Source organism: Cyprinodon variegatus, unplaced genomic scaffold (genome assembly GCF_000732505.1).
Source record: "Cyprinodon variegatus isolate N-32 unplaced genomic scaffold, C_variegatus-1.0 Scaffold1357, whole genome shotgun sequence".
Lineage (NCBI taxonomy): Eukaryota > Metazoa > Chordata > Actinopteri > Cyprinodontiformes > Cyprinodontidae > Cyprinodon > Cyprinodon variegatus.
In genome coordinates, this window is record NW_015151810.1 from 154,727 (window position 1) to 176,791 (window position 22,065).

At 36.6% G+C, this 22,065-nt stretch overlaps 1 protein-coding gene across 1 annotated transcript in view; it reads right to left on the reverse strand.

Moving 5' to 3' along the window:
• The window catches only part of LOC107103001 (collagen alpha-1(XI) chain-like), a gene marked incomplete at its 5' end in the record, with an annotated part of 43,085 nt that extends 22,920 nt beyond the window's left edge, over positions 1–20,165 (reverse strand). Inside the window, 30 exons of the mRNA XM_015402498.1 lie at positions 164–217; positions 1,455–1,499; positions 1,599–1,652; positions 1,907–1,951; positions 2,043–2,096; positions 2,176–2,229; positions 2,307–2,468; positions 3,146–3,190; positions 4,863–4,916; positions 5,006–5,050; positions 5,142–5,195; positions 5,270–5,314; positions 5,392–5,445; positions 5,522–5,566; positions 6,227–6,280; positions 9,072–9,116; positions 9,204–9,257; positions 9,332–9,385; positions 9,479–9,532; positions 9,670–9,723; positions 9,790–9,843; positions 13,574–13,630; positions 13,723–13,806; positions 14,276–14,350; positions 14,438–14,500; positions 14,664–14,705; positions 17,206–17,253; positions 17,351–17,482; positions 17,601–17,711; positions 20,043–20,165. Coding sequence (XP_015257984.1) covers positions 164–217; positions 1,455–1,499; positions 1,599–1,652; positions 1,907–1,951; positions 2,043–2,096; positions 2,176–2,229; positions 2,307–2,468; positions 3,146–3,190; positions 4,863–4,916; positions 5,006–5,050; positions 5,142–5,195; positions 5,270–5,314; positions 5,392–5,445; positions 5,522–5,566; positions 6,227–6,280; positions 9,072–9,116; positions 9,204–9,257; positions 9,332–9,385; positions 9,479–9,532; positions 9,670–9,723; positions 9,790–9,843; positions 13,574–13,630; positions 13,723–13,806; positions 14,276–14,350; positions 14,438–14,500; positions 14,664–14,705; positions 17,206–17,253; positions 17,351–17,482; positions 17,601–17,711; positions 20,043–20,165 — 1,914 coding nt within the window. The remainder of the gene's footprint in view (positions 1–163; positions 218–1,454; positions 1,500–1,598; positions 1,653–1,906; positions 1,952–2,042; positions 2,097–2,175; positions 2,230–2,306; positions 2,469–3,145; positions 3,191–4,862; positions 4,917–5,005; positions 5,051–5,141; positions 5,196–5,269; positions 5,315–5,391; positions 5,446–5,521; positions 5,567–6,226; positions 6,281–9,071; positions 9,117–9,203; positions 9,258–9,331; positions 9,386–9,478; positions 9,533–9,669; positions 9,724–9,789; positions 9,844–13,573; positions 13,631–13,722; positions 13,807–14,275; positions 14,351–14,437; positions 14,501–14,663; positions 14,706–17,205; positions 17,254–17,350; positions 17,483–17,600; positions 17,712–20,042) is intronic.
• Between the last annotated feature and the right edge of the window lie 1,900 nt (positions 20,166–22,065).

The window sequence follows — 22,065 nt, forward strand, 5'->3', positions numbered from 1 at the left end:
TCACCACGACGGACCGATACAGCGCCCGCTTCACGGCAGACGCTGCGCCAATCCGCCTGTCGATCTCCCGCTCCCCTGTAATTTTATATTCTTTAAATCAGCTTGAAATTTGTGCGTCTCTTTATCTTTTGTAAAACTGAAATAGTCTGTTTTAATCGCTTACGGTCGACCCTTTGGGTCCTGGCTCTCCGTTCATTCCTTGTGGCCCTTGAGGTCCCTATAAAAAAACACAGAAATAGAAAAAGAGAAAAGGTTAATAAATCCAGTCATTTTTTTTTTTTTATAAAACAGAGCAGTGTTTCAGTCCCAATGCAACTAAAAAGGGATTTTTATGGACACTGTTTGTGAAATATAAAGATTATATACTATATGTCTTTCGAATCTCTTTACTAATAAGAATATCAATAGTTTGACAGTAAATTGTTTTATTTTCTTCTAAGCCAGTGCTTTGTAGTAACACATCTAACCAAATTACAAATACAAGTACTTTGGATTTGCAAATGTACAGTTAGATTTTTGTCTGCAAAGTTGCTTAAGCCTACTCTGATTGAAAACAGAAGAGTGTCTATAATCATAGGTTATGGAATGGATTCTCATCTGATTCAGGTCTGGACTTTGACTGGACTATTCCACCACATATACTTCAAAATAAACTATTTGCTTTATTCTTGCTACTTTTATTAAAAAAAAAAGAGAGAGAGATTTACAAAGAGGGCAATTGTTAGCTTTTCCGTGAAAGCTGTTTCCCAAATATGAATAACCTATTGTAAGCCAGTTATTTGTTTTCTGATCCTGAGACTATAACAGAAGAGCTGTTTTAATACTGAGATTAAATTACACACCGTTTGACTATAATCATGAAATAACTTCTAGGAATTTTTGGCTGCACTGGTTATTATTTAGGGAATGCCAGAGTTTAAGTGTTTAAATCACATACTTATATGAGTTTTATTTGAAAAGAAGTTACACAACTAGCTACTATATTCTAGGGCTGAAACAATTAATCCTATCATTGGTGATTAATCAATTATTGAAGATGGAGTAAAGAGGATCTGAAACATGCCTCTAGCTGACAGAGAAACCCACTTAGAGCAACAATTATAACAAAATTGCAAAATAAATTACATAAATATTTTGTATTTCATTTGTTTTAATTGTTTGTTAACATGCTCTACCCAGAACTCCTGAAGTGGAAAAGTTTTAGTTTCACTTGGTTTATTTCTGCAAAAAAATCTTCTTTAAGGATCCTTTTGCTATCAGACTATTAATCAAGTAATCAATCAATTTGCAAAATAATCGGTAGTTGCAGCCCTACTATATTCCTTTTGCATCTAAATAATGTTCTCTATTGGTATATCACTTAAAATCCAAATAAAACACAGTGAAGGTTGTTTTTTTATGAAAAAACACACAAACAAAAAAAATAAAACATTTTTTAAGGCCCTATATTTTACCATCTCTCCAGGAGATCCCGGTGGGCCGTCATGTCCTGAGGCACCCTGAGATACAAGAGGGAAGAAGAACATGCAGGCGGTGACAGATAGCAGTGCAGACACACAGGAACATGTTATTGCTGGCTGAGTCCAGAGTCAGCGAACCTTTTCTCCAGGTTTCCCTGTTGGACCTTTCACCCCTCTGGCTCCTCGGGCACCCTTTGAGCGATAAAACACACAAGAAAAAACACTGACATAAAATGAGCAGTGCAGTTTTAAATCTGTACTGACACACAAAAAAAGCCTCAACAGTCTTCAAGAATAATCCCAATCTGTTTAACTGGGATGTTCTATAAAGTTCTGTTATTTTCAGGAAATGTAAACAAATCAGCAGCTGTAACTGACTTCTAAGAATATATTTTACCCATTATATCATAATGATCAGATTTGCAGTTTTCCCTTTTTACACTTACATTTGGACCTCTCTGACCTGCACCTCCTGCTTGACCTGCGGGACCCTGGTAAGTGTGTAAGAAGCAGTGAATTGTTAAATAAAGTAAAGAATTCCCAGCATTTAAAATAATTATACGTTCTAAATGCTCCACTTACTTTCTTCCCTTTCTCTCCAAGAGCTCCTTGAGCACCAGGAAACCCCTCAGAGCCCTGAAAAGAAAGAAAACGTCTAAATGCCATCTGACACATCTCTATCATCAAGTTATGCCTTATTCTTAGTTGATTTTACCTTGGGTCCTTGTCGTCCTGGATATCCAGGTAAACCAGGAACCCCTAGTTTCCCCTAAAATTCAACACTGGTTAAATGACTTCAAATATCTACTGTTTTCCTGTTTCTATCATCCGTTATACATTATTTACCTTCTCTCCTGGAATACCAGCCGGACCAGCTTCTCCCTGAGGACCCACCTGACCTTTAGGACCTTCAGGTCCATCTTCACCCCGAGACCCTGTTGGTCCATTGTCTCCAATGTCCCCCTTTGCCCCCATCTCCCCCTTTGCTCCTGGAAAACCATCTTCTCCCTGTGAGGAAAGTCAGAGGAAAACAGCAAAACTGAAAAGAATGCATCCATATGAGAGGTCATCAATAGGTCGAAATGTTGATTTCATAATTAATGACATGTTTTGCCACATGCTGTCATTCGACTGCTGGTTGTCTGAATGGTGTCCTCAAAATGATGTTAGCTGGGTGGATAATTGATCAATGTTTTTGGGGATTTTGAAAAACTGCACCCATCCTACTTTGGATAGCACAGCTCTTCTTATTTCAGGAATCTGGACAAATTTGTCAGACCTCCATAACTCTGACAGGGGAGCCAGAGATTAAACACACCTCTATGCAACTTGTACTGCTACCCACCCATCACCCCACTTAGACGGTGCCTTGTGGCCAAAATCAAACACATTAGAATATAATCCGGAGGAGTAAATCATGATTTTTCCTCTCCACTGTTGCTGCATGCATACCCAATATGAAGGATCGCTGCAGAGTCAACAAAATAATACTCATCAATGAGGAGCGAATCCCGCAAAGTCAATGACTTGATGCGAGCTGCTGTGTTTTCTTAGATCAAAAACTTTGGATGTATGATTTGATTAAATCATCTTTGCAAATTCCCTTAAGATAACATTTGTTATGAATTAGTGCTATATCAATGAACTGAATTGAATTTCTGTGCTGCAGGTGTAAAGATGTTTACCTTCTCTCCTTTGCTTCCCTTTAATCCCCTGACTCCATCTGCTCCCTATTAAACGGGGAAAATGAAAAGGATTTAGAAAACATAGAATAACATCAGTGGCTGGTTTGTACAGGAGCATCTGGGGAGAAAATATACAAAACTTCAATGTGCTGAATACAATCACACGTTTGGCTTAGATCTTTATTTACAAAACCCTGAATGTTTTTCAATGTTTCTCACATAATAACCCAAGACTTTGATGGGTTTTATTGGGATTTAATATGATTAATCAACACAAATGGCTGAAAGTTTAAAGTTAAAGGATTGTTCCATTCCCTGCTGAAAACAGAAATTATATATTGCTGCTGTCATTCATGTCCCACCACATAATTCCAGTGTTTTTTTACTTATAGTTCAAGGTATCATCTTTGTTCTTATCTCATCAGAGGAACATCATTCATACATGTATGTTTGCTGTGACATTTCTGTGACAAACTGCCATAAATACCTTTAAGAGTTGTGTTTTAAAAATTATTTCCTCTAGCAAGTCTTGGCAGGTAAGTGATTAAAGTAAAAAGAGGGAGATTGGCACCTCACACCATGGGCATCTCCTCTTCCGGGGGCATCAAGAGCATTGTGTTATTAAGCAGCATCACTGTGTGGTACTGGGACAGCACTGAGCCTCATTAAAATGGTTAATTAATTCACTGTATTTATCTACCTCATTTGCTTGTGTTATTTCAGTAAATTTACTTTCTTTTAGTATTTATGGGAAATATTTTGTTCTTTGCATCATGGCTCATTGAGGCTCAGCATTTTGTCTCTATGTCTCACTGCAAAACTAATTAAGTTGAACTAAATGAAATGTTATCTAAACACCATAGATTGTAAAGTGAAGCTATAAAGTTGTTTAGAAATAGAAACAACAAAAACTGAAGATAACCAAATACACATATACCTAGCTAAATAAAAGCAACTAAATTAACTTATCTGCAAAGATCATAAAAAAAAGCACAGTTGGAAAAGAATGTCTTCAGCTGCCAATGTAAAAAACAAAGAAGTTACTGTTCAGTGTGCAAAACTATCATCCCTCAGACCTCAAGTTCATTTTGGCTTAAGGATCTACAGACTGGCGTTGGAAAATAAGACTTTTACAATAAAGTTGAGCCTGGATTTTGAAGTCCTGCATTCATAACAGTTTTGCCCAAAGGTGGTGACTCTATTCTAGAGGAGGTATTTATTTCAAAATCATGAAATAAATACCACCTTGTATTTTTTTGTCTGATCTGTCATATTATGCGTACAATTACCGGTATGTCTAAGTAGATTTACAGTCATGTCATTCTTTTTTCGTTTATGGGTGATGGATCTATGAGTTGTTTAAAGATTATGGCACTGTTTGGAAGTCCTGTTACAGATTTTTCCACAACTATTATTTGTGATTCTTGATCCTATAGCGATGCTGTTTGTTCAGTACTTTTCTGAGAAACTCTTGAGACTTTGATAGAACAGCGGATATTATACAGAAAGTTTTAATTCCAGAGTGGCTGACTCTATTTATCAGTTAGTGCATTTTATTTGGGATGTAAAAAGAAATACATGTCTGCTTTTCTGATTTTTATCAGTAAGAATGATGAAATATGAAAAAGAATTTAAGATGCTTTAATGCTTCTGCAAATCCCTGTAAACCTGTCTGTAGAGAAAAGAGGTAGAACATTTTCCATTTTACAATTCCTACCTTTACTCCACGTTGTCCAGGGTATCCAACAGGTCCTTGCACTCCTGGAGGACCCTAGCATCAATCACACAAATAATAATAAAAAAAATCTACACTCCAAACAGCTATAACATAAAACTACAAACAAATATACAGAGCCTTACTGGCAATCCCTTTTCACCCGGGGAGCCTTCTCTGCCAGGATGACCCTGTAGACAAGCATATTTGTTATGGTGGGAGTAGAGCTTCAGGAATGCATCTATGATCTGATGAAGTATAGAACCTGAAACATGTACATACTGGAGGCCCGTCGTTTCCAGGTAAGCCCTGCATCCCTTTCTTCCCTTGGGGTCCCTGCAAGAGAAAGCGATGAATTAATCCACCAAGAAATCCAATCCTAAAGAAATCACCAGCTAAGACTCACTTACCTTTTCTCCTGGCAGTCCTACTAACCCCTGAGGGCCAGGAAAACCCTGCAAATGCAATTTGATTAAATTTTAGATCGATTTTCTGTAATCTACTTTCAGCATGTTTTCCTTTGGGCTCATACAATGATTCCAGGGTTGCCTTGCTGTCCAGGTGCTCCAATTTCACCTGGTGGTCCCTGTTACAGGAAAAAAAATAAATATGTCAGGCTGTGAACTTATCAAGCACCCTCAGGGTATCTTTATCATACTCACTATGTTGCCCTTTGAACCTTGCATCCCGTCAATTCCACGAATGCCCTATGAGCAGAGACAGGTTGACATTTAAACACAAACTGACATTTTTTTCTGTATCCAAAATTGCATATGGCATATTTTCTGATAATTGGGCTTAAATGCAACAGTTTTGTTGCACTGCCTATTATTTTTTTATTAAATCATTTTAAAGCTATGCTAGGAACTGAATTAAAATAAGAAGATCTTAAGCCATTTATGGCTCAATCAACCAGCATCCAGAACGACTGTGTAAAATACACAAAGGAAACCCGTGTCTCTGATGCTGAGCAGTGTTTATTCATGTCTGTACAAGCATGATACAAACTGCTAAGGAGAGCGCTTCAGGCGAGTCAGTCATTTTCTTAGATAAGATAAGAAATGCATAATTCACTGTTCAATAACTGTGATTAGAAGGTTGACACCAGAAATGAATACTCCTGTCAGCAGAGAATCATTGGTTTCTAATCCAATCCAATCTACTTTATTTATGTAGCACATTTAACAAGAAAATGTTTTCAATATGCTGTACATAAAAACACACAGAAAGGACTAAGACTTTAAAATGAATAAATGCGTGAATTGTAGCTACATATGCAAATCCAACAACAAAGTCAATGGAGTTCAGAGTGTGTGAATGGCTTGTGTAGCTCTAACTCAGTTGGTATAGAAATAGTTTACACTTACCGGCAATCCTTGGTTTCCAGGGCGACCTCTGGGGCCATTCAGACCTCTGGAACCCTTGAAATAGACATAAATGTTGATAAGTTAAAGGGAAGTCCCATTAAGGAGACACAATTTAAGTGAGAAACCTAATAAGTGAGAAAATAATCTGCATATTTAGGCTTTTATGTGTAAGATAGAGTATGTAGAACTATCAAATTCTTCATCTAAACCTAATCTTTTTCCACCAGGTTTATTTAAAATGCAGTTGAAATAGTCAAGACTTTGGCTTAATGATTTATGACAATTTATGTCTTTGTTTTCAGAGCAGTTACAGCTAAATGTTGGTGGGGTTTTTGGAATGGAAGCAATAAACTTGCATTTTCCATAGCTGAATAAAACAAAATCCACATGTATCTTTAAACCCTGTTGATGTGAACAGTGTGCGTGCACATATTGGGTCAAACGTGCAATATATATTTCTATATATATTTCCTAATTTATAAAGCACCCGGAGGTATTTTATTTTGCGTATTATAAATTATTTCCCGATCGATCCCAAGTACTGGAAGGACCAAAGGTTAAATCCAAATCACACATATAACGTATTCAACACGAAGTTGAAGTCTTTAAAAAATATATCTTATAATTTTTTTTTGTCGCTTGTGGTCAACATTTAGTGTATTTAACATTTGAGCCTTTGCACAGCTTGTAAAACTGGATATGTGATGTTTATTATTATGCTGATTTAAAAAAAAACTCTGATTTCCCTTATTTTATAATATACAAAATAATATAATATATTAAATATCCAACTAAATGAGACTTTACTTGCTGCTGAATCTTTCTCTGTGTTTTTGTGACGTTACAAGCTCTGTGCTGCAACAGCTGAATGTTGGTGTTTACTGAACCAGGTGCTTCAGCATCAGAAGCTGGTAAGTTAATGGATGCATGCTAAAGTACTACCAGCAGATGGTGATGGTGTACAGCAATAGTAATGTCTGCTGATCACGCTTTATTCAAAAACTCACTTGAGACTCAAATAAAGACTAATTAAATGGTATGAGGATGAACCCTTGGAGCATATTGCTTTAGTAACCTGAGCATATGGTTTTTGGTGTACGTTACTGGGCACCTGGCCTCTAACACAAAGCTTCCAGACAGAAGAAAACCTAGGGAGAGAATTGTGGACCTGTTAATCCTTGAGGACAGAATCAGAATCAGAATGAAACACACTTTAATAATCCTAGAGGGAAATGACATTTGTTACACGCTCCAGATATACAAACATTTTTATACATATATACACAATCCAAACAAAATAGTATAAATATAAATAAATACATATATAACTGTATATATACATATATGTATATATATATATACATATGTATAACTATATATCCAAATAAAGTGATAGTGACGTTGTGCAAAAACAGTGCAAAGAATGAATAAATGTCAATTACAGAGGGGGGTGTCTGAATCACTGAGTGAGGCGTTGTAGAGATTGATGAACACAGGCAGGAATGATTTCCTGTGACACTCTGTGGTGCATCTGGGTCATAGGTAATTTCAAGGAAAATTTCAAAATATTCCATCATTAAACTGTTAATGAAGCATATGTGTTCCAAATGCATTTTTGGTGAAATGTTAGATTCAATCCCAAAACCATAGCAACAGAACTTTTGAAAACTCTGACTGTAGATGGTGAGACCGTCTTATCATCCAGAGTAAAATTAGCCCTGTAATGACATGGGCTGAAAGGCCACTCAACCATGAAGAAGCTCTTTCTTTAGCAAAGCCAGAAGATGTTGATTGTCCTGTTATTTGATGAACCTTAAGTGTTTATATTGACCATTATTACTTTGGATGAAGTAGAACTTTGGAATCCTGATAAATCTATCCCGATTCTGATGTATGGGGGAGGCAGCATTACCATGTGTAGATACATTTTCATATGAGGGGATGTTATGATCTGCATCCAATTCAAAATCTAAAGCCATATCTAAAAAGAAACATGCTAGCCTACCAATTGGACTCAGTTACAGTATTTTTTTTTCTTGAGGAATAGACCACCAGTTGTTCCTGGTACTAAGTATCCAAAACATGATCCTTTTTGAATCCTTTTGGTTGCTTGCACATTCGCCACAGCCAGTCACTATCACTTGATCAAAGACTTTTTCAAAGTCTTCACACCAGATGCCATTCCTGATGCAGCTTAGTTTACGATCCGTCTGCATCACAGTCAAAGATTTTGACTACATCACCATGAAAAATGGTACTTAGAATGAAATAATCAATTCCTAAGGGCAGGGGAGCGGGGTGTTTGGAGCTGATGTGGGGACTGAAGGAGTGAAACCAAAGGGAGGCCCAGAAACAAAAAGGTTTGGGAACCACCAAGCTAGGAAGTATAACCTTAGAAAGGTTACATTGGTAACATATTGTAAATATAATCTGATTTAATATCAGATACTCAAGAAACAAAATTTGTATGTGTTTTTTTTACATCTGGTTTTTCTGTATATTTAGTTATGATCTATTTCAAAGATAGATAGAGTGAGGATAAAAAATCTTACCTGTAAATTTTTCTTTAACTTTAAACAAGCTTATATAAATTGTATTAAATTTCTTTGAGAATTAATAAAACAATGTTAAAATGTACAAAGTAACGGCGTAACCATCCTGATTCCTATATTTTATAATCTTTTAATGAGGAACCTGCAACAGAACTGCCTTTGTTTTCTTAAGCTGGGTTTTTCATTTAATTGTTTAATTCATTTAATAATAACAGAAAAACATGTACTAGCTGAAAGTATAAACTCTTAAGTTGTTGATATAAACATAAATATGTTTCTCTTTAAACACTCACAGGATCACCTGGTTGTCCTCTTGGCCCCGGTGGCCCCTGGGAGCCCTATAAATACACAGATGAACAAAATCAAATAAGTCCTCACATAAAATCCTTTCCATTGTTATAAATACCTATGCCATGATACCTTACCTTTTCTCCCAGCTCTCCTGGGGGGCCTACAGGTCCTGGCTTCCCCCTATCTCCCTAAAAAGATATTACAGGTAGATGATTGAATTGCAGGCTTGACATCCCTCACTCATTCCAGGTTATTTCTGTACCTTGTGTCCTTTATTTCCTGGGAGACCAGGTAAGCCATCAAAGCCCCGATCTCCCTAATAAAAAATGCACAACAACAGGAGTCAGACCATAATTCGTGAAAGCTGAACAGGCAGGAAAAGAAACGTGTGTCTGCGGCATTAGTTTACCTTTGCTCCTGTTTCTCCTATCGCACCACGAGCCCCATCTGAACCTCCCCGACCCTGATAATAAACACATAATCGAGTAATAAAAATATGACAGCAGATGATAAAACATTTGACACTAATTTTAAAAACTACTCAGTGGAAGACGATTGCGATGATAAGAACAAAATTGGCAACAAGTTAAATATCCTCACCCGTTTTCCCGGTCTTCCATTCTGACCTGGAATACCCGGCAGTCCTGGAGGACCCTAAGAGAGAGAAAGGTGAGTGCATAACATGAGATAAAACACTAAAGGCTTCAAAACTCATCTCACCATCGCTCCCATTTCACCACTGCTGCCTTTCAGCCCCGGGGGACCTGATGCACCCTGAGAGAAATAAATAAAAACACAAATAAATAAATTAGATTAAACTATCACAGCTATGCTAAACATGTTGTGTCTCAGAGCTATAAGATACATATAAACATGGAATAGAATATGAAACATAAACAATAGAGTAATGTTAGACTGATAAAACCCTGTTTTCAGACTATAGTCAGAGTCACTGTTTAGAACTCCCCAATAAAGGAACATTCTGTTACCCCCTGATTGTCCCCATATCAAAGCAATCCTCTAGAAACACCAGCTCTGTTCATCCCGTGACCACACCAGTCTGCCCAAGGCGGACACTACTGAATGCCTGACTTGCTACCAAGAGACAATTCTCTTCTACATTTAATCCAAAGTTAGGTACTGTGTGCATCCCAAACATGGATGGTTCTGGACAAAGGCCAACATGGGCCAGTGCCCCTGTAGAATTTGTCATGGCTCGTGTTAATAAGACATGATTGTAAATCAATTTCTCATGATGATGGCATAAGGAATATTGGCCACTCCATATGTAGATCCTTTATGGAGCAGCAGGTAGCCTAAAGCACCTGGGAATAATGGTCTTGTTCAGGGACCCACAGTAGTCAACTGTGGTGTATAACTTGCATACTTGCAGCCCTCTCAGGTCTCCAGTGCTCTGCTCTAGTCACTGTGTCACTACTCAGGAATGGGCTGTGGCATTTTTAGCTTCAGGCATATTGAGGTAACATCACCTGGTCCTGAACCACCACTGTTCCAATAAAACCAATGTTCACAGCCAATGGCAACACAAACAGGCAACATTCATCTTTTTTTCTTTGTTCCTTTCTTTGTTTGTTTCTTTCTTTTGTTCTTTCTTTGTTCTTTCTTTGTTTGTTTCTTTTTTTCTCTGTTCTTTCTTTCTTTCTTTCTTTCTTTCTTTTTTTATTTATTTATTTATTCCTGGAAGACTGGAACTAGACATCCATTAGAGAATGGATGAAATCAGCCAGGCCTTGGCAAATTATAATTTCACCTTTATTCAGGTAAAAAAATATTTCTATCTAAGGGAAACCAGCTGACTGCATCGACTCATTGACTATTTCCAATCCCTCATACCAAGCATGCATGTGGTGACGGTGGAGAGGAAAACTTCCTTTTATCAGGCAGAAACCTTCTGCAGCACCAGGCTCAGTGTGAGTGGCCATCTGCCAAGGCCGACTGGGGTTCAAGGGGACAGAGGCAAAAAATGACATGAATGAAATTAATTCTTTAGCACTCAGGCCCTGGCAGTATACTTTGATGCTGTGGTTCAACTTTAGCTTCGCTGAGTAACCTAGGAAACGGATTAGAGTAGTCTTCCCCTGAGGCCCGGACAGTGACGGTGGAACAACCCAGAGGATGAGTGGGACTGGATAGTCTGAGACTAAGGGAGGAGATGGGTGAAAGTTTGCTTCCGTGTAGGAGAGAAAAACTAAGCCAGGAGCTAAATGAAGAGAAACAGGAAAGATGATTGGCCTTGGAGAAGGTGTGGCTCTGACTTGATTGGCTGAGGCTGAACAAAGGACATCGCAGGTGGTTCAGGGGAAGCTGATAAGAGTATTCCAGATTGAATTTTTGCTTAAGCTTAATTTAACAAAATATTTAAAAACAAAAAAGTACACATGCTGTTGTATGGTCTCCTGATTTCTTCCCATGATTGTATACTTTCACAATAATTACAAACTATATAGAAACGTACATATTTCTTTGCATGTATACATTTTAAAAGAACACAAAACATTTCAGTATTATCAAAACTATCCATGTTGACAACACTGTTTTTTCTAAGGTTAAACCCTAAAACTCTATTTTTACATTTATTCATATGATTTTATGGAAAAATAATACAGTATTGTGTTTTATATGATTTTATATTTGGTTTAGAATTTGAGCTTCTAATTTATAACAGTTCCTAAAGATTTCTGAAGGTATTTCAAAGCTTTTATAGGAATGTAGCTACATTACAACAGATTATGCCGAGTATACTGAATCAATGCGGAAAACCTAAATAAAAATCCAAGAGCTGAAAAAGATTCTCATCCGTGAATCATCGTTTGGTTGATCGTCTCATGAAAACATTTTATCAATTAGCTTTTTGAAAATCCCCTTGTTACTTTTAGGATACTGTTTGTTGCCTTTACGTCTTCTATTATTTTCATATTTTGAGAGTGTTTTTATTCTTGTTAAAGACTCAATCATAGACCCAAAAGATCGTATATATGCATTTATTTATTTTTTTTATTTATGTATTTATTTATTTTAAATAAATAAATAAATTATTTATTTATTTATTTATTTATTCATAGTTCACTGGTATGTGATCCTTGAGTTTGGGTGCCTTTTATGGATAAAAGAGATAACAGAAGTCAAAGCCAAGTTGGTTTTAAAACAAGCAAACAAAAGAAGCAGGAATATTGTGCTGTAGCTGAGGAAAAGAAAGCAGCAGTAAAACTTTAAACAGCCTGAGGAAGTGTTTGCCCAGACAAGCTGTTCCCAAACTTTCAGCTTCTGACCCACAGAATAACAGTGGAAGAGATTTATGATCCTGATAATCAATAGATTATACAAATATTTCCAATACGTCATTTAAATTTGGTAAAGGCTTCATCCTAAATAGCAACAGCAGTTCAACTATGGATTTTATCTCTATGCGAGTCATGTTTATGTCTTTTTTAACATGGAGCCTAGACGGAAGTTCAACTGAAGAAACTCATTGCTCTCCTACATCCACCTACGACACAGTCAGTCAGCTTTAAACCACACCTCCACGAAAGCCAATCAGCATCCAAAGTTCATCTTAAAAGGCCTCTGATGAGCACTTGTCTGCTCCTTTGCGCAGGCGGCGGATGCGCTGTGACTTCATTCAGATGACCCCATTTCAACCCACCTCCAGCCCCTCCTCCACCATCGTAGCTAAAACTTCATCAGAGTGTCATTCCTCCCAGACTCTTACTGCTTTCCGCGTCTCATTCCAACCGGTCTGGTGGAAGACCGCCATGTTGAGCCTGGTTCTGCCAGATGTTCCTTCCCAATAGGGAGTTTTCCCTCTCCACTGTCGCTTCATGCTTGCTCATCATGGACAGGTTCTCTCAAACTGTGTTATCCAACTGGGCTTTCATCTTACAGGTCCCTGAGTGAAGCTCTAGTATCAGCCCACTCAGTCCACTGGATCTCCCCATAAAGCTCAGCATACCGTCTCGCTAACCAGCAGTCTACAGACTGACCAACTTCATCTATCTCAACTCCACCACCAGTTTCAGGCCTGGGGGGAAACAGCCCTGTTCTTTGCTCCTGTTCATGCATATCTATCAAAATTCAGCGCTACGTTTCCTGCTGAGGTCTGAGCACCAAGACCAAGTAATTGTATCAATACATTTCTTCTAATTGTCTTTTCTCTTCATGTGGGCTTTTCAGATTGAAATGTATACCACACATAACCTTTTTCTGTGATTATTTTGCATGTTCCTTTGCTACCCCAACTAAGGGGCCCCCAAGTTTAAGAACCATTGGATCAGACCACATGTAAAAATCATAAATGCAGCTTCTTAAATAGAAAAGGGAGAGAAAATATAAAGAAAATTAAAAATGACATTATAACAGTATTTTTAGATTTGAAATTATTTTTTTCTAACAATGTAAATCCATACAGTCACATGTGCACTTATATATTTGTATGATGGATGTAAGCTACTGCAATAAAAGTTAAAATACATTCAGGATGACTCACCAGTGGTCCAGGTCTTCCTCTGAGACCCAGTGGCCCTGGAGGGCCCTTCATTGCCAGCTAGGGAAAAAAAGTTAACCTTTAATGAATCCTCATAAATGCCTGATTTAAATCATCTGAGATTATCAGAGCATAATAATATGCTTGTCTACCTTTGTCTGTTGCAGGATGGCCTGAGCCTGAGCCTCCTGTGCAGAAACAATAGCACCTGTCTTTGGGTCCCCACCAGACTGGAACTAAATAGCAGAGAAAAGTATTACTCAACACTCCTCCTAGTGGTCATTATTTTCTACTGGCAGCTAAGATTTCCATAAGAAGACACTGCCTACAGTGGAAATACATGAAACAAGAAATATGAGATAAAACGGGAAAAAAAAGAGAAGAATTTGTCTCAACACAGGATTGCAATAGTTAGATTTAAGTACATCCAGAGCTACTAAACTTGGAAATCTTGGTAAAGGGTAGTTTAATTTAATTAGTATAATAAAATATTATACACCATTAAATCTGGTTAAATAGTGAATCATAGTTACTGCCTTTAAGAGGAACATCTACATTACGCTAACAGTCTCAAGTTTCAGAAAAAATGCTGAAACTTTTCCATTCACCCTGAGGGACTTCTTTATTATGTAATAGCACTGCAGCCACAGCGGCTCAGCAGCAGCTTGCAGAGCCTATAGGAGCACAGTAATATCTGTCTGTTACCGGTATCAGCATTATGTTTCCTGGAGGACCTGGGATCCCATCAGCACCATTAAGGCCCGGCCGCCCAGGAGGGCCCTTAAAGCAAAGACAGAGATAAGGGCAATTACAAAGACACAATGGTATGTTCAGTCATTCATTGAGCAAACAGGCTACAGCACCAACCAGCTCTCCAGGGTCTCCTCGAGGGCCCACCGGTCCTGTGATTCCTGGAGGGCCTGGTTCTCCCTGCGGATCAAACATTCGGTGTAGAGAAAAATTGTTGTTTATCCTCGCAAACCTATCCTACATGTTCTTATGTTGTTGTAAAGTCTGAACCTGAAAAAAAACACATGCTATACCTGAAGAAAAATGTGTTTCTACTTTAAGTATCACAGTTAACGTCACTAACCTCTGGTCCTGGAGGTCCATATGGTCCTGTAATCTGAGTTCCCTGTAAAACAAACACCAAAACAAAGGACTATAATTGTTTTAAAAGTTAAAAGTTCCATTTACACATACTTTGCTGTAAAAAAGAAAAAAAAAAAAAAAAGATTTCCTCCCACATATGTGCAATTTTGACCTTGTAAATTGGATCACAATAACTCCTTTCCTGAAATGCCTCATCCGTTTTACACCTGGTATAAAACATGGCTTAATTTAAAAAAATCTACTATTTTTTTTGGCAGTCCTGACAATATATTTCCTATATGTTGTGGATCATCAGAATCCTTTTAGAAAAATTAGGCCAACAGTGTTTTTGGGGAATTTTCTTTTGGAGTCTGGATCTTTCTGTATGGTTCACTAATGTCCTTAAAATGACTTTGTAACCCCTCTCAGACTGAAAGATATCAATTAATCTGTTATTGACTGATAATCTAATTAATTTATATGTTATGTTACGTAATGTGTTGTCTGCTAGGAGTGACATTTTTTCTGTCAGGCTGATTTGAATAGCTTTGCCTCTGATCCAGTGGTGGAAAGTAACAAAGTACATTTACTTGATTACTCTACTTAAATACTTTTTTTGAGTATATTTACTTTACTTAAATCATTTTTGGGGGAGGGACTTATAACTTTCTGCTCCACTACATTTCCATTAGGAAAGTTACTTGTTCCTTTTTTTCTCAGCTTAGCTTTGCAATTAGCTGTTGATGTTTATCTTTCTTGAAATGCTATTTCAACATGCAAGAGATGGACTGAACTTGGACACCACAGTTTCAGAGATTTGCATAACATTCCACAGACGTGAGACACTCAGGGTAGATATTATTTATAGTTTATAAATCGTATTAAGGCATTAGTTGTTGCCATGTGGCCAAGTTGTTTAGTAGGATGAGTTCTCAGAATCAGAGTTTCGGTTCCTTTTTGGTAATAGATTGTTAAACTTCTATCCCATCTTAAACTTCTATCTCATAGTGAAATTGTGAGGAGAATCAAGAAACTTCTGTTTTCTTTTTGGTTTGTTTTTAGATAAGAGCTAATAATCAAAATAGCTGTCCTAATTTTTTGCACCATTTTTAGACTGAAGTTCTTCACAGGTGGTGTAGGAGAATGGTTGTACGCATCAATACATCAGTTGGTTTCTGAAAGTTACAAGGTTCTGTAAAATTATACAGAAATTTTCTTTGTACTGATATTAGAACATTTGATATGTAATTGAATGACTTTTAGAAGCATTTACTTTTGAATATATATTTTCAAAAATGAGTACTTCAATACTTTAACCTTAGTAGATGTTTGACTGAGTAACATTTACTTGTGGTAGAGTAAGATTTGACAATGAATATCAATACTTTTACTCAAGTACTACTGTTGAGTACTTTGTCCACCACTATAATAATTATTTTAAAATTATATTTTGGATTTGCTGTTTACTCCTGTCTGCCATCAGAATTTGCTCTATTTCTGAAATATTTATGTGCGCTAAAGTGCAAAGTTATATTTGTAAGAGAAAATATATTTTTTAAGTACCATAAAATCTAACAAGAAGCCTTTTTAGGATAGGATAGGTAAAATTATTGTTCTAGGTTTAAACAGTAATATGAGAGTGTAAAACAAGCACATTTTAGAATAGGATCTCTTTAATTTGTGAACTTAACAAATATGGTTAAAATGCATTGAGAGAAATATTTTATGGTTGATTGAGAGATTTTAAATAGCTGATACATGTTTTCTTGGTTTAATTTAGTGAAAAGAGTTGAGGCTCCGGAGCAAATGATCAACACACAAAAGAAAAGTATTTTTTACACTAATGCAAAAACAAAATGTGCAAATACCAATAGCATTCCTTTTGATCATTGATACAATTTAGCTGTATCATTCCTCCATATTTGCAAACCAATGTAATATTTATTTAAAAATAACATTTAGGAAAAAAAATGCTTTTTGTTTAAAACAATTAAAGTAGTAATACTTAAAATCCTAGAGAGCTCTTTTTTTTTTCGACTTTAATGCTCCTCAAAATGCAAAGGACAAGCTTCCATCTAGTTGAAGCAGTTGTGTCAGCAAATAGCTAAAATCAAAATAGCTATTCATTTAAACCTGCTTTTATCTACAGCCGAGGAGGAAATCGTATATATATCAACTGGTAAACTATGTGAACAAAACATAGGACTTGTTAGAAGTATAAAAAAAAGTGCTTCTTCTCGGCTGTTATCAGCTCAAAGAAATTATTATTGTTACACTGCTGAAATACTGAGGTCAGCTAATAGCACTGTTCAAATGTGTACATCATTAGAATACAGTCTGATGGTTTAATCCAGTGGTTCCCAAAGATTTTCTTCTGGGCCCCACACTTTGGGAACCACTGGTTTAATCGATGAGATTGTGGCAAATGTACCGGTATGTAAAATGTCTAAAAATGTATCTGACATTTACAAGCCTAATTTAGTTTACAGACATTATGTTTAGTGTTGTTGTAAATCCCATTATGTGTGTGTGTGGCTCCTTACCAGACCCAAATAACCCGGCTCTCCCTTCTGTCCTTTCTCTGGTAAGTTCTGATGTAAAATATATTCCAGAGAAACAAACATCATTATTGTGTAAAATTGCTTTTGACATAATTTATATCTAAATAAATGAAACCTTTCACACCACCTGAGTGTTAAGCAAGTACTCCCGTTCTCTCTCCGCAGGTCCGTAGCGATCGTCGTATTCTTCATCATACTCCTCATACTCATTTACATGGTAGTAGTTTGTTGTGTTGTCATAGTCCTCGTACTCTATAAACTGAATAACACACATTTACAGGCTTTTAAATCATGAAGGAAAAAGGAAAAGGAGAGGGATTATGTAAAGGGACAGAAACTAAATTGATTGGTTATTGTTTCCTCCCACTAAGTCTCACCTCATACTCAGTTACATTAGGACCTGCAGTCACAGTGGACACTGAGATGTCATCATAGAAAACGCTGTAGTCAAACTCTTCCACTATGCGTTTCTTAGGTGTTCCTTCTTCCTAAAGACCAGAAAAAAAGAATAAAAACAGGGGACAAAAAACCTGAATGAACTAATAATCTGTCAAACTGTTAGCAGGAAAGGCAAGTATGTTAATAAGCATGACGTCAAAGCATACACTGCAAAAACGTTCTGAAAATGAGAAAAAAATATTCTTCAAATAAATGTATTTAACCTTCATTTGAGTAGGAAAATAAGGTGATCTGCCAATGAAATGAGCATTTTTACCCTTGAAATAAAAACATTAGATGATATGCACTTGAAATAAGAGACCGCAGTTGTGTTTTTTTTATTTTAAATGTAAAAGTTTCTCACTAACCTGCTCAATTCAAGTAAAAATGCACTTAATTTAAGAAAAAATGTCTTACTTAGATATACATTTTTTGCAGTGTACGCATGTTAAGAATTATTGCTCCAAAAAACAAAACATCTGTAGATGTTTCACAAATGGTTCTTTGTCATTAAATTTCAAAAGTCTTCAAATAATTGTTCTGCACTTATACCCATGATAAATGGCTGCAGTAGGGACATATTTTAGTATTTAAGTCAAGATAGGTTTAGCTAGCGTTGCCATCTTATTATGATCCTTCACAAGCTTTAGCTTGAAAAGAGCTTAAAGGGCCAAATGAAATGTAATGCAAAATGTTACTTTAGAAAGGGTTTTAGCTGCGGCTATACAGTAATGCAGCTTTTGAATTCCTGAGTGAAATACAAATAATGCTATGAAAGAAAGTAAAAACATCATGATTACTGCAAGGATCGATAAGGTTGGCGGGAAAAATAGAGCGCTACGTGCATCAGGGGGACAATGATGTTTAGATCTAGAGCGGAAATTGCACATTGAATGGATAGCTGTAGAATTGGGGAGTTTTTTTTGTTGAACAATTTCAGTCACATGGATCCATTTACCACGCAGGCCAATGACCCACAGACCAGGTTTGTCACATAGTGCTTTTAAATCTCACGATTGGATGCACGTCTGTCAGGTCTCTTATTAAGCCAGTACAGGCCATTTCATAATTAGGGAAAACTGGTTTGCAACATTTTTTTAATTTTCTTTCAAATACTCAAAACACCCCAAATTAACAAAGACAACACAACTTATTAAGATAGTCTTCACATCCCAAAAGCTAGTTTTGAAACAGAACAATAGATTAAAAAAAACTTATTTTTAAGAGCCGATGCATCTGGAATACTTATTTTATCCCAGTCTCCATTCTCCCCTGCTTTTCAAAACATTTCTCCACACTCTCCTCCCAGTGGTTAAATCACCTTTTATGTCTTCATCTAATGATATTAACTTTATGTAAATGATTTTGAGATGACCACATTACCATGGTGTTATGCACTGATACCAAAGCTAAGCATTCCAGACAATACATGACACTCTCTTGCAACTTTTGATAGCCGACATCTGATTTTGTTTTTTGTTTTTTTGGACAGATATATTAAAAAACACTGTATAACTTTCAGCCACTAGGGGAGCTAGACCTTTGACCTTCAGGTTTAGCTGCCCTAAAAGCAACTGGTAACTGCATTGCTGCAAAAGTTTCCCTCCATGTTTTATAATCCAATAGAAGACCACTATTGAGTAGTCATGGAGTTATTTTTAAAAACGAGGCCACGTTAAATCCTACATCTAAGAACCATAAATATGTCTGATCACGTAAATTTCATATCTGTTTTGTTGACTATCAGCATCTTTAGCATAGGTAGCTCTTATATTTAAGGGGAGCCCAGACAGTCGTAAAGCAGTGTTCTGGGTCACATGAATCATTCACAGATGGATCCAACCCTCTCAAGTTACATAGGTGCATCTTAAAGGAGTCAAGCCTGCACATACTGTAGCATGCTCATGTTGACCTGCAGTATCATAATTTAATATACGGTATTTAGGTCAAGAGTTACGCTGTGTTAATTTGAATTTAACCATTTTCAGCTATATGTCAAAAGTATAGACAAAATAATGTTGTAAAAATGATAAAATATGCCGTTAAATCACTGTTCTCTTAAATTTGACCATTGATTCCTTTTGTAAAATACAGTTCTGGCAAGGCCTCAGAGAAAAAGCTAAGCCAAATTAAAAGTGTGTGTGGAGTTGTAAGCCAGATGGGGAATAAAACAGCAACAGAAGGAAGTGATCTCAAACTTTTCATAGAAGAACTTTTCAACGAAACAATGAAGCCAAATCATCTTTCTTTGATTATAGTTAAAGCCAGTAGTATAAAAACTAAAAGATATTTTAGAAAATTGAATCTCTGACATGCATCCGGCTATTTGCAAAGTACAGCAGTAGCATCTTAATTCTACCTTTTGAATGAAGGAAACATACCTCTTCAGTCTCTATTGAAATGCTTTCATAGGGTAAAGCTGAATCACAGTCTGGGATGTAGTCTTGGCAGTAGGTTTCTGCTGCTCTGGGATCATCGACTAGAAGCAGTTGCTGGATTTGTCCCTATTCAAAAGCAAAAAGACACATAAGAAAACCCTAAACAATCAGGAATGCAGACAAACCATTGCCTGCAGGTGTCACAAATATTCCTCATTTAACAGCATGGTATTAATAAAATAAATGACCAAGCACACACAGATGTCTGTCATGTCTTTATCTTTAAATGTGTTCAAATAGTCAGATCAAAGTGGCTCAACATGCTGCTTTTATTGTTGCTCTGCAGTTAATCGTCTCCAGAGCTTTAGTCTCTGGAGGTCCCAGTGCATTTCTTCCACAAAACAATCTTTTCCTCTGTCTGTTTTACATGTGCATATACATAAGCAGTCCGAACAAAATGCAGCAAGGAGCTGCATGGATGACCAGATGTCCCATTCCACACGATTCAAGGTCACAGTCTGCACCTGATGTCTGTCAAAATAACCTCAGGGTGCAATCAACAAGCCAGAACCAACTCATAAACATCCAGAGGGATGTAAGCAGCAAAGTGTTCTTGCAGGTTGGGTTGTGTTCATGAGGTGTACTTAGAGATTAGCTAAAAAGGTAAATCTTCACATAAAGATGTTACTCCAGAACTCTGGCATGTAAAGGTTGTGGAAGCTAAGAAAGTTGCATTTCATTCTTACAACCACTGGAGGGTGTTATAGAGGGATAAGCATTTTTTTTTATATGACAAATCAATTAACAATGCAGTTGCAACTAGAGACACTTTCTAGGGACCTTTTCAATGCTTATCTTCATAGAGGACAAAGATAAAATATAAAATATTCATATTCACATAAAATATTCTCACGGGCAAAAGGAGCCCTAAGAATAACTTTCTCTACTAAATGATTTGTATCACAAAGTACGTTTTAAAGAATAAGATAAGCAGAGACATAGACCTACTTATTTAGACAATCATCTTCTACTATATTATTTGCCACTTCGTCAGTAAAGAGTTCTTTAACACTGTTAGATGTACATCTGACTGTTTGGTATTTTGTCATTTTCATAGATTCAACTAAAATCAAAGGAACAAAGTTCCATTGTGATAGCAGGCCAATAACATTTGCAAAGTTGTCTGTTATGTACAGATTGAAAAATAGTTTATCCACAGACTGTATCAGCCCTTTAATGCCTTAATAATATTGAAGTTAGTGTTATGTGATGTAACAAACAAAAAACCTACAGAATAAACCTAAAGAATTATGAAAACATAAAAAGAAGGTCCTGGTCATTGGAAAAACAATCAATTTGAAATAACTTCAAACAATATCAGTGTTAATAAGTCTCATGGCTCTACACCGAGATAGTGTGAAATAGTGTTTTATTATTATTATTATTATTAATAAAGTACAAAATATTATGACTTACTTAGAGGCTTAGACAACTTTTATGGTCATTTTGTATACACAGAGTATATACAAAACGAAATTTCGTCTTGTAAAGCTTTTCATAACATTTCCATTCCATAAAGTGCAGCAGTGATCAAATGTAAACAGTGTTAGAGAAAAAACATGGTGCAAAAAACACATCGATATGGAAGTTCAGAGCATTAAATACAAATGGTGCAATTTTGAAGTGTTTTGGTTTGTCAGTGTGATGCAGACATGCAGATAAAATCGAGATTACATTAAAAACAGAAGAAATAGTTAAGAGCTCCATCACTTGGAGCAGTTCCTAGCCATAGGAAGCCACATCTGCAATGATGCACCTCAATGAACACAGCAAACTCAGAGTCTAATGTGGTTTAGGGACCCTACTAGAATGCCTCCAGGGTCCATATTTTGGAGGTTTTCCCGGCAGATTTCCCTGGAAGGCAGCCAGAGCCTAGATTAGATCTAGCTGGATGAACTATGTATTTCTTCTGGTCTGGGAATACCTTGGGATTCCCTGGAATTAGCTGAAATGTGCCATTATCAAG